The 12,737-nt window shown below is 38.9% G+C and overlaps 1 protein-coding gene across 1 annotated transcript in view; it reads right to left on the reverse strand.

Annotated features, from left to right (window-relative positions):
• Nucleotides 1-1,781: 1,781 nt before the first annotated feature.
• ntrk3a (neurotrophic tyrosine kinase, receptor, type 3a) overlaps nt 1,782-12,737 on the reverse strand; it is a 264,646-nt gene continuing 253,690 nt past the window's right edge. The window contains exon 18 of the mRNA XM_051383180.1: nt 1,782-8,135. Within this exon, the coding sequence (XP_051239140.1) occupies nt 7,950-8,135 (186 nt within the window). The 3' untranslated portion in view covers nt 1,782-7,949. The remainder of the gene's footprint in view (nt 8,136-12,737) is intronic.

Consider the following 12,737-nt stretch of genomic DNA (forward strand, 5'->3'; position numbering starts at 1 on the left):
TAACTGATTTTAAGTGAAATTTAATTGATCTTTACTGTATTTTTAGTAGGGGGGTATTGGCCGAGCTCTGCTCTGCACAGATTATTTGGTGTTTTTCTCTGCACCTGCAGGATGCTCTTACAGAACTCGGTGTGGAAAGATTCTCTGATTGTTTTGTCCCATTTGTCAAATTCATTATTTAGTTTTGGTCCCCAAATTTCGCTGCCATGTAGAATTATTGGTTCTAGTACAAATTGGAAAATTTTAAGCCAGATTTTGATTGGAATATAGATTTTAATGTTTCTCTTTATTGCATAGAAAGCTCTCCTTGCTTTGTCCCTCAGATCTTTCACAGCCATGTTGAGGTTTCCTGTGTATGTAATGTTGAGGCCAAGGTAAGTGTAGTTTTTTGTATGTTATAATTTAGTGGTGTCTTAATAGAAATTCTGTGCAACCTGATTTCTGTATTTTTTCTGAAAGATCATTATCTTAGTCTTTGCTGTGTTTACTGTCAGGGCCCAGGTCTGACAAAATCTCTGCAGGAGATTAAGGTGCTGCTGCAAACCTTCTTTAGTAGGTGAAAGCAACACTAAGTCATCTGCATATAGCAGACCTCTGATCTCTGTGTCGTTCAGGGTGAGGCCAGGTGCCGTGGAACGCTCTAGTTGGTTCGCTGATTCATTGATATATAGATTGAAGAGAACTGGACTGAGATTGCATCCCTGCCTCTACTCTCTTCTCTCTCTCTCTCTCTCTCTCTCTCTCTCTCTCTCTCTCTCTCTCTCTCTCACCCCAACTGGTCGAGGCAGACGACCACCCACCTAGAGCCGAAGGGTCTGTCCTAGGTTTTTCCTTGCGCCCATTGCCAAGTGCTTGCTCATGGTGGTACTGTTGGGTCTCTGTGATTAATGTTTTAAAGAGTTCGGTCTAGACCTGCTCTATTTGAAAAGTGTCCTGAAATAACTTCTGTTGAATTGAACTAATAGCTAGCTAATCAACAACAATCGTTAGCTTGCCAGTTACATCTTTTTACAATAACAATTTTAACAAAAGTATGGGTAACTAGCAAGATAATTTACATCCACCGTTAGTTACCTTATTAGCTAACATTTTGCTTACACCTACAGTAATAATTTTGGTAACTGACATCTAGTTTAACCTTGATTGTAATGATGTCATCACAGGTTATGTCCATGACCTGAGTGAACGTGAGATTTGAGTTTGTTACCTTCCATTGTCGCACTGAAAAGGAAATCTGCCTTCCTTGAGGAATAATGAGTAGGTCTATAGTGGAGGACAATCCATATTTCTGCATGGGCTTCTCTTCAACTGCTGAATTACAATCAGATTGTCTGACATGACACCTAAGTAAATGTTCATCTTACATTCATTCACCTGGCCAAGAGGTAGCACTTATTTGATGAAGTTGACTTAAGTTCTGGGGATGGATCAATTGTTGATGTAGACTTTACCACAATTGACTTTTATAGCATTTGGAATTGTTTTTTGCATTCTCATGTGCACAGATATATTTTGCAAGACAAGGGTTGTTTGGACGGAACCTTTTCTTTAAATGGAGGAGAAAAATATAAATTTTCAAGACTACTGAAAAACGAGCTTGTTAGTTTCTGGCATGTTTGAAGTATTCAGGGGACTTAGAGAAAGCAATAATTGATAGATCTAATTAGAAGCTAAAGTGGGTAATCCGTGTTACTGAATACATTCTCCAAATAACTGTTCTAGGAGAAGTGCTGGTTGAAGAAAAGACAAACAAAGACAGAGCAAGAAAAAGGACACAACTATTCAAAGATGAAGTAACTTTTAATGAATCAGAATCATACACAGAGCCACCTTAAAAGTTCCCTACCTATCAGCTTTTTAAAAAGACATTATATAAATTGTCAAATTATTCTAATACATAGAGTTATAAATTATAGTATGAAGACAGATATACAACACGTTACCCAGAGAGAGAGAGAGAAAGAGAGCAGAAGAGAAAGACACTGACTTATTATTGAGTAATGATGGTTTTAACATATTTAGCTTATATACGTATGGGAGACATGATGCAGGAAAACACTTGCAGGAACGAGAAGAGCGAAGGAGAATGAGAATAGACAGTACATGAGACAGAAAGGTTGAATAAATTGCATGGAAAGAGAGTCCAGAGGATTATAGAAAGAACAATGAGCGTGGAAAAAATCTGAACAAAAAAGACTAGAAAATGTATGGCTGAAGAACAAAGAAAAAATAACCCTTTCCCCTCACCAAAATGGCACTAGAAGTACATAAAGAATAGAGCTCAGACTCCTTCAGTGAAAGCTTAAGGCTGTGATCATACAGGACACACTTAGCAGCATAACAAGTCTGGTTTTAATATTTGAGAGTTTTCTGCGTTTTGCACGGTGAGTTTGTCCTCCAGGAAGCTTGCATGTACTAGCATGGCATGCTTATAGTGCTTTACAATACTGTTCTGAGCAGCCAAAACTGTGTCAGGTCTGCTGTCAACAGAAGAAATCAGAAAACTGGGTCAGGTTCTTGATGGTTGTTCCAGACCTGGCTGCCTCATTTAAAGTCCTCCAGAGTCCTGATGGCTAGTTCAATTATTATGCCTGCACATGGTAACTTTGATGTTATATGTTGTTATCCCCTAAAACATTCATTACAGATGATTGGACACAAATGTGGTACCCTGCAAGACAGTCAGTAGGCTGCACATTGATCTATCACCCCTCCCTCCACACGCTGACTTTCTGCCTCCCTACAAGGAAGGACTTCTAAGGGGCCATTCACATATTGCGTTGGAAAACACCTGGAAAATGCCATCCACACAGCTTTCGTCCTTTTAACCAAGGTGCTTGGGAGGATGCACTACTATCACGCCAGTCGTTACTAAGCAAAAGTCACAACAAAGACACATGGATTACTAGCAGCATAAACCCCTTGCTTGATTTATGTAGACAAAAGAAAAAAAGCATCTTCAGTTTAACTGATCTTTCAACCCGATGTTGTTACTACCTTGCTCAGCATGTCTTATGGAGGTGATTGGTATATCCTTGTTACATGACCTGTTGTGCGCTTGCTGCGTTCTAAAAAGTTGAGACTTTACCAAAAAACAGGGTTAATTGTTAAATCACTTAGCAACAAGGTGGATTGTACAGTTAAATGGCAATGGATAAGAGTCATTCAGAAAAAATCTAAACTTGGATTATACCCCAAAGTCTGTCTATATAGTCAGTAGTGTTTGGAAATAAATAACACTCCAACAGTCAAATTCTAGCGAATAATGCAAGGCAAATTTCTGCGTCCCATTTTGTCTGATATATTAATAATGAATTCATTTTTAAGGTACATTTTGATATAACTAACTATAATATCATCAGTGCCTGACTGTGGACTTTGTTTAAATAAATTTTTTTGCAAATGCCATTAGATTTGATCACAGATTATCACTTATGTACTACTTTTAGGATATAGTTAAAGTTTCAGAATGTACAACAAAAAGTTATTTTTATAAAAAAAATTACCTACTGCAGCTTTAACTGATTCAGTCAGTCTCATGAAATACACTATTCTATTAATATGGAATACTAATTAATAATTAAATAATTACAACTAAAATTACCATCAATAGATAGTAAGTTGAAAGATTTGAAGCTCAACATGGACGAGGTTGGAAGAGGTGTTGCAATTTTGTAACTTTTTCACAACATCCTCCAGGAACCAAAAAAACCCCAAAAGAAATTGTTTTCTTAATCAATGCTTGGGTTGACAGGTCTAAGATGTCTGACATCTGACATCACCAACCCCAGGGGTGTGAGCACACACTGAACTACCATTACACAAGGCCCCTAGGACTCTGTACCACAATAATAGTGGTATATAAATACAGACTGTTTCTAAGCCATGTCCATGGAACGTGCTACACATCAGTGCAAAGTACCTGAGCAACTAGTGGGTAAAACATGTCTTCCTGGAGGACAGTCAGGAAAAAACCTTTACAGTGAGAGAAAGATGCAATGTACCATATGTGCCATGAAGTACTGACCCACCAGATGTGTGTTTTTACATTCTCATCTTTTTCCACTTTTATGCAACAGACTTTTTCTGTAGAGTTAAAGACATGAAGCTTTGAGTTGCACATAAAACTGAAGAGCTACTGAACTTTAGACAAGTTTCCTGTGCCTGCTAAAACTACATCTTCATAAATGTGAATAATTATGGAATATAACTGTTTAATGTGAATACACTTAAATCAGAAAACTGTGTGTCATACAATAGTTCTTGAAAGGGCTTAGAAAGAAAGAAGCTGGAAAAGTTCACACTCTGGGCAAGGTTTAACACAAGCACCTCTGGCTCTAAGATAACTCTGGCCCTATTTTATCCTGACATTGCAGTTTTAATTTATACATGAAAATATAATTTAGTAAAAACCCAAGGCCTCACACAGGTGTTTTGAATTTAGAAAAGCATTGGGATCAGATCTACCCGTACTATCTCCCCAGGCTTCATGGGCATTTACATCTTCATTACAGCTCCAATGCCAGGTAAAAATTTGAGTTGAGTTGAACTATTTTAACACAAAGGTGCTTTTGAGAAACTAGTTCTTAGACAGTATGAGATACATTACAATCTAACATCATTACACTGAAGAGTGTTACAGTGGCTTACATGTAGTATCTCACACCTATCCGACCACGGTAAACTTTTCACGGTCTTTTAACCCCGAGGGACAGCCCTGTCTTCACCTTTAGACAGATGAATAATACTATTATGGCTATCATTTATGATTAAAAAAAACAAAGATTTGTCATTTTGCTGTAAACTTGACTGATTTACAGTTTAGCATGGGTTTTCATGCCTTAAGCTAATGGAGTGATGAATTTTGATTGCTTCAAGACATCAGTTGTAAAAATTGAGCCATGGGGTAAATGAAGTGACCCGATGTTAAACCCAATCTTTGCTTACTGACCCAATGTTTTGCTTTTGGCAGAACACCAAACGTGTTGAGCATGTCTAGCCAATGACCCCATGCCCTAAATTGTCATCCTGGTGAGATTGGACCAATGGCATTGTCCGTGTATTTTAAAACATTATGATTCTCAGATAGTGAGTGAGGAGCAAATCTAATACATACGGAGACAGATCTGGATGCTTAGTTGAGTGAGTGAAGCTAACTATATATATTAGCAGTTTCTGGCTTCTCAGAGTAACAGTGCAAATCTGATCGGAATGAATTGCAAGGCAGGTGGCAAACTGTATTATTTATGGCACAGTTTGACATTTTGGGAAATTGTTTATAAAAACCATGCCTAGGTGAAAAGATAGATTGAGAATTGTTGTGTACTTTTTCCATTTTTGTGGGAGCTAGGCTAGCAGTTTCCTTCAGCTTCCACTCTTTATGCTAAGCTAGGTCAAACACCATTAATGGACCTAAACGGATTAAACTGATACCAGTATTTTTTCATCAGTCTCTGGCTGGCAAATGGAAACAAATAAATCCCAAAATGTTTCTGATCCTAGTACTTGCACTCTGAGGTTAATAAAACACTGGCCCGCTAACTGTACATCTTCCCTCTACTGTCCTGAATCATACATTACAATCAAATGACCAACTAAAAGTGCAATGAGTAGAAATTGTTTAAATGTCGATAATGTTTAAAAGACATTCTATGAATGGATAGTAGATGGAAGTAAATAATAACTGTAATTACAATCGGAAAGAAATATTATCAAAATATCTATTGGTTTTTACTGAACCATATAACAACACACCAAGAAGCTAAAAAATAATCAAACTCAAGAAAAGGAAATAAGTTAACACATCTCAAGATGTAGAAATTTACAGTATATACATTCTTTTTGAAAGTAACACGATTTTGTTTATTGACTGTTAGCTCCGTCGTTATCCTTTCAGTTCTCTTGTGTCTGGAATCTGACGTCATAGTGGATCCACTTATATCACACTACACAAAAAGGCTTATTTTTAAAGTAACCCTTAAAGTTTACCTTCCAGCCTATTATTGTCTTTTAATGGTGATCAGTTCTGTTCCTATCCAGTTGCAGATTATTCCAATGGCTTTGGTGCATGGCAGAGTCCACACTTTGATTTAAATAAAAAAAAAATAAAAAAATATATAGAATATGTATTTTCTTAAAACATTTAAGACGTTCTTGTCAAGCTGCAAAGTATACAAAAAAACTTTTTTCATTTTTGCTTTTTCCTCCAGGGGTAATTTTTTCTGTATAATTTTCATAATTTTATTAGTTTTTTTGAGGGTTTTTTACACAGAGTGCTGAAAGTAGGTTTGTTTGTAAGAAAGGAAAGTTTGTAGCTAGTGTACATTTTTAAGCATGTAAACAAAATGTAAAAGTGCTCTTATTTTGAAAGACTATTTTTTGAGTTCCGAGTGTTTACAAAGAAGTAGGAGGCACTTAGGTCCATCTCTATGGCGACAGACAGTCACTTAGGCCATAATTCCAGGCTCAGGATTGGAAGGTCTGGTCAGGTTCTTGCAGACGTAAAGAGCTCAGGGGGCTAACATGAGGCCAGGACTAGAAGGTGTATCTATGAAGGTTTTGCAGATGAAAACTATAAAAGTGGGCTGACATTGGACTAGCACTTCAGAACACAATGACTGCTTTCAAGACATATTTGTTTTATGCAGACTGTCCTTTCTTGTTGACCAACTTCCTTAATGTTTGATGAACAGTTTCAAAGAATGCAATCTGTCACACAGATGGTTATGTGAACAGTGCATTCCCTTAACATTATACCTGAACTACCCGGTCTCTTATTTTTTGATAGCTCTCTAGAATCTGGTGGTTTACTTTGTCAGCATTGTGGCCTCTTTCTTTGACGTTTGTATCATGGCAATTCTTGTCGGAGCCACAAGAATGTTGCTTGTTTCAGGAGTAGTCGTGCTAGAAAAGGTTCCACGATGGTTTTTAATACGAACCACAAGTCAAAGATTATGATCACCACTTTGGGATGAAAAATTCCATCAGAAGCAGACAACTGTTTCACTCCTGAAATGTAGGTAATTAAATAGAAATAGATTTAATTAACACACATTTAGTACTTCAAAACTGTAGGGAGTCATCATGATGATATTATAAAGATGTTCCAAAATGTTTGCCATGAACACTCTCAAGTTATATATAAGGGACAGTCCAATCTGGTCAAGTAATAATGGCAACTCAAGATGTGTAAAATTCTAGGCAAATAATCCAACTGTTTTAGTGAAAGGGCGATTTACTGTGTGATGAGCAGACAGAAATACAACTCAAATCAGGGCTAGCAAGTAAGATCATTCTAATTTAGGATTCATGAAATTAAGCTAAATCGAGCTAAACCACATCTAAAATGAAATATTTGAAATTTTGTCAAACTAGGCCAGGCTCTACTAGACTAGATCAGGCTTTATCAAGACTTGGGTAGAACCAAAGCTGCACTAATTTAGACAAGGTGAAATGAGGAAATGATGGTACCTAAATTATTAGGATAAGAAACCATACCAGACCAGTACAATCAGGTCAATCCAGTTCAGTCCAGTTTGATCGAATCCATACTTCATAGTCAAGTATTTTTAGCCATGAGTTAATTCAAAAAGGAGCAAGACTGGACCACACAAGCCTGGACCCAACCATTTAAGTAAGATCCAAGACATTTCCTTCAATTATAATGTGATACAATCCAATGTAATCCCGTTCATTCCGATCCAGTTAAACACTTCACTTTAGACCGTTCATCCGGTCCTTACATGTCAGGCAGTTGGAAGCAAGGTACAGTCCATCCCTAATCCCTCTTCACATGGTTTCATGGTTTCACTGGACTGTGCTGTGAGTCCAGGCTAGACTTCCACTCCAAGGCAATCCATTTCCTTTTGATCCAGTGAACTAATTTCTAGTCCAGTAATGATCTGGTCCAACCTAAAATACATTCCATTCCTTTCCTCTCGTATCCATTTCTATCCAAGTATATCCAGATAGACTGGTGTGGCTTTCATCAGAGTAAACAGCATCTTCTGGATGTCCTTAATGTTGAGGCGCTGTTGTGGCTCCCTCTGCCAACAGCCCAGCATAATATCGTAGACTTCTTTGGGACAGAGCCTGGGGCGCTCCAGTACCCTGCCTTGAGTAATGCACTCTATCACCTGGGAAGACAGAGAGACATAGTTAAAGAATACACAAATACTGCCTTTTGCAAGAAAAGCTTTAGTTAAGCAAGTATACATCACATGTAAAGTGCAACACAAAGTGCTGCACCATTTGACAGGTACATGTAGCAGACACTGGAACGACTGAAGAAGTAGTCATGGTACAGTAGTTAGGATGTCTCAGTCTACGGAGGGAATGGGATAAAACTGCTGCTTTTCTGAGAGTTGACACATTGATGCTGGGAAATAAGTCTGTAGCAGATCTTGATACACTTAAATCTAGTAGCATTGAAATTAACCTAACATACACGGCTGTGGCTCAGAGGCAGAGCGGGTCGTTCCCTAATCGGAAGGTTGTGGATTCGATCCTCTGCTCCTGGTGCCACATGACGAAGTATCCTTGAGCAAGATACTGAACCCCAAATTGCTCCCGATGCTGTGCATCGGTGTGGGAATGTGTATGAATATTAGTTTCTGTTCGATGGACTTTGCCATCACCGTGTGAATGTGTGTGAAAGGGTGAATGTGGCACGTAGTGTAAAAGCGCTTTGAGTGGTCAGAAGACTAGAAAGGTGCTATACAAGTACAGGTCCATTTACCATTTACCATTTACATGTTTTAAAGGAGCATTTCACCTGTGGAAACATTAATCTTATTGAAAGTGGGTTATATATGTAGTCGAAATGTAACATAAATTTCGAATTTGGTGCCTATTTGACCGAGAAAAGACAGAAAGTGACTTTAGAGCACATTTGTATGGAAGACAACAACTCCCACAATGCACAGCTCCGCAAGCCACTCCCACTAACACTACCAAGGACTACAACAACGTGAATGTGAACCATTTATTTACAGAAATATATCAGCAACAACAAAAATAAATATGTTAACAATGACAGTTGTAGTTCCTCCTTAGCGTCCTCAACTTCTTGGTGCCCGCAGTACTGGCCATCTGGAGCTGGATGTTTCTGTCGGATAGCCTGCACCACATCAGCGGGTAAAACGACACGATGGCCTCGACCCAATCTCTCGCCTTGCAGGACCCATTCCAGAAAGGCTGTTAGGCGATATTGTCTACAAGACATTGAGCACACAGTTAGCGATACGTGGTCTTTGTGTTTAGCGTGCCACAGTAGTTAGCAATGCAACTGCAAGCTGTTTGTGCAGTAAAGAAGTTAGTTCAGTTGGCTGACGTTACGTATTAACCGGGAATAACTTTGTGATAATGCTTGAACAAATTGTGTACATACATGCCACGTTGTTATAAGAAAGAAAATAGAAAGACTCACTTTACAGTCAGACGTCCGTGTGTCCGTAGGCGCACAGTGAGAGCACAAGCACCAGCAGTCCGCCCCAGCTCGAGCCACTCCGGGCTCCTCGTCCGCGACAGGCAGGTCCTCTGCCTCGGCGGCAGCAGCCTCAGCCGCCTCCTGTTCAGCCTCAGCTGCTCTTTGCTATATTGCGGCTCATAAAGGTAGCCACGAACACCTGATTCGACCATCAGACTTTCGAAATCCTCTTCTTCCATATGAGATTGATTACCTTCTACCATAGTCGTAACGTCTGGCTCGACAGCGCCTCCAAACTTAGCTTCCAAACAAGATGGTGGTTATATTTTTTAGTTTCTGCAAGTGAAGTCCCACCCACTGATCTGTAATAGGTCTGTAGCGTGAGTGAAAAAAAAATGAGGAAGTAGTGTTTGTAGTCTCACCCCCTCTACAGAGATATGAGACGATTTTTGCATCATTGGAAGCAGGAACTGCAACACTGAAATCCATATTTCTCCAGTCTCAGGGAAAAATGAGGGAATGATGCACAACCATTCAAAAATATGACTGGGTTTCTAATGATACAAAGCTTAATGCAAATGGGTGAAGTGTCCCTTTAATGGTTTTGAGTCAGTGATCAGCACTGTTGCCTCACAGCAAGAAGGTCCTGGCTTTGATTCCAGGCTGGGGCAGGGCCTTTCACATGTGTGGAGCTTGCATGTTGTGTGAGCTTCCTCCGAGTGCTTTGGTTTCCCCCACCATCAAAACATGTATGTTAGGTCGATTCTCTAGTCAGTGCTCTTGACCAAGGCACTGGCTCCAGAGTCGGTTCCTCACACGGTGGCTGCCCACTGCTCCTGGTACTTACAATGGGTCAAATGAAGAGAATGAATTTCACTATCGGGATCAATAAAGGATAACTAAAGAACATGTACATTCCCCAGCTGGGAATCCAGGACCTTCTTGCTATGAGGCGACAGTGCTAACCACTGAGCCACCATGTTGCCCATTTACTCAAATCAATTAAATTTCAGTTTTATTTTTATAGCACCAAATGAATGAACATAAGTTATCTCACGACACTTTTTACATAAAGCACGTCTAGACCGTACTCCTTATAGATACATAAAAACATTATTTGTATTAGGGTAGGTGATAATGGCAATGATGAAAATAACTTCATATCTGCTGCTCTCCACTGTCAAAGAGGGTCTATTATATTTTCCTAATGCTTAGCACTTTTTGCAAGAGCTCCATTTCCCCTTTGTTTTCCTCTGTGCAGTCATTTAAAAAGCCTCTTTCCACATGGAAATGTCTTCCCTCGGGCCATTAAACCAGGAATTGAGGGTAGAAACAGAAACTTTGTTATACTGTTATGCAAAGTTGTACATGTTTGTCATTATAGTCTAAAATGTTACAGAAAGAATCCACTGCAATGTTTACAAGCATTACTTTTGCTTTTGAGCATTTATCTGACTTTCAGTCGTTAATTATTGATATTATAGAATAAATATAGTAAGAAATAGCCATCATAGCAAAAAACATTTTTAGCTATATGTCATCTGAAAAAAATAAATACAATTTCTCTACCTCTGCAGCCTTAAAAAGTGTTTACTTTTGTGCTTTTTCCCACACTTACATGACTCACTCTGACTGCATTTGAACTTTTTAATTCATAACCGAAGTTATCTCAGGACACTGCAAATAAAGCAGGTCTAGACCGTAGTCCTTATAAAATTTATTTACAGAGACCCAACAGTTCCCACCATGAGCAAGCACTTGGCGACGGCGGCAAGGAAAAACATCCTTTTAATAGGCAGAAACCTCGGACAGACCCCGGCTCTAGGTGGGTGGCCGTCTGCCTCGACCAGTTGGGGTGAGAGAGAGAGAGAGAGAGAGAGAGAGATAGAGAGATAAACAGAGTAAAGCAAATTTTAGCACAATGTAAAGAAAGCTATCTGGACCATTGGGAAGAAACAACTAAAAGCCAAAGTAGATTGGAATGTTATCTTGCCCTTAAAAGAGATTATGAATAAGCAGAATATCTCTCTACTGTCAGAGATAGAAAGCAGAGACAGATCCTAACCAAGTACAGGCTCAGTGACCACAAATTGGCAATTGAAACAGGAAGACACAGAAAATCATGGCAACCAAAAGAAAACAGAAAATGTGGTCACTGTTCAACAGGTGAGGTTGAGACAGAGATGCACTTTCTCCTACATGTACAAAATTAAATAATACTAGAAAAATTTATTTGAACAAGTTCAGCTCTTTGATACCAGATTTCAAAGAGCTGAACGACCTCTCCAAATTAAAAATACTCCTCGGAGAAGGAGAGCGGGCACACCTTGCTGCCCAGTATATATTAACATGCCACAACCTGAGGGACAGTGAGTGATCAAGGCACACGCACACACAGACACACACACACACGCACACACACACACACACTGCATATAACTAATATAATGTTCATATAATAATAATGTATATATCTTTGATTTATTGTATTGTATTTGAATACTTTGCTTTGCCAATATTGTTTTTAAAAAACTTTCATGCCAATGAAGCCCATTTTGAATTTGAATTGAATTTGAATTGAGATAGAGAGAGAGATAGATAGACAGAGAGAGAGGAAGAGAGAGAGAGAGAGAGAGAGAGAGAGAGGTAAAGACAGAAGGACAGAGACAGAGACTAAGGTGCAAAGCAACAACAGAAGCAACAACTACACTAGTAGTAGTGACATGGTATCAGCCATGACATGACCACTCCACATTAAAGAATATGTCTTTGCCAATGTCATTACAGAATCCAGTGTTTCTACAATCAGTTCCATTCATTCAGTCACAGCAATCCCTGGCATTATGTTACCTTACATTAAGATGAGTTCCACATTGACAGTATGTAATTAGCCGACAGAGCCTCTAGGTGAATTAAAGTGTTTTAAACCTGTATTCTTTCTAATGGCCAGTAGGGCCATCCATCATTCATACAGCATGATGTTGATTTTGTAAATGATGGTCCTATTTAGAGTAAAATGGAGGATAAAGCAGCGTATGCTTTAGGGCGTGGCTACCTTGTGTGCTACCTCAGTGAGTCTGTCCAGCTCAATGCACCAAACTCAGATCAAACTGTCACACACTAGGTAGTACTGATCAAAAATGAATCAGTATTCTGTTCATATGTTGACTTTTTCTCTCCTCAAATATTTTTTACAAACATATTTTAGTTTATCTGTAATACTAGAATGTGTGTGACAAGTCGTCATTGTTTCCTGGGGCATCCACTTCAATCTCTGCTTGTGGACATTAACGATACCTGTATGAGTTGC

Source organism: Dicentrarchus labrax, unplaced genomic scaffold (genome assembly GCF_905237075.1).
Source record: "Dicentrarchus labrax unplaced genomic scaffold, dlabrax2021, whole genome shotgun sequence".
NCBI lineage: Eukaryota > Metazoa > Chordata > Actinopteri > Moronidae > Dicentrarchus > Dicentrarchus labrax.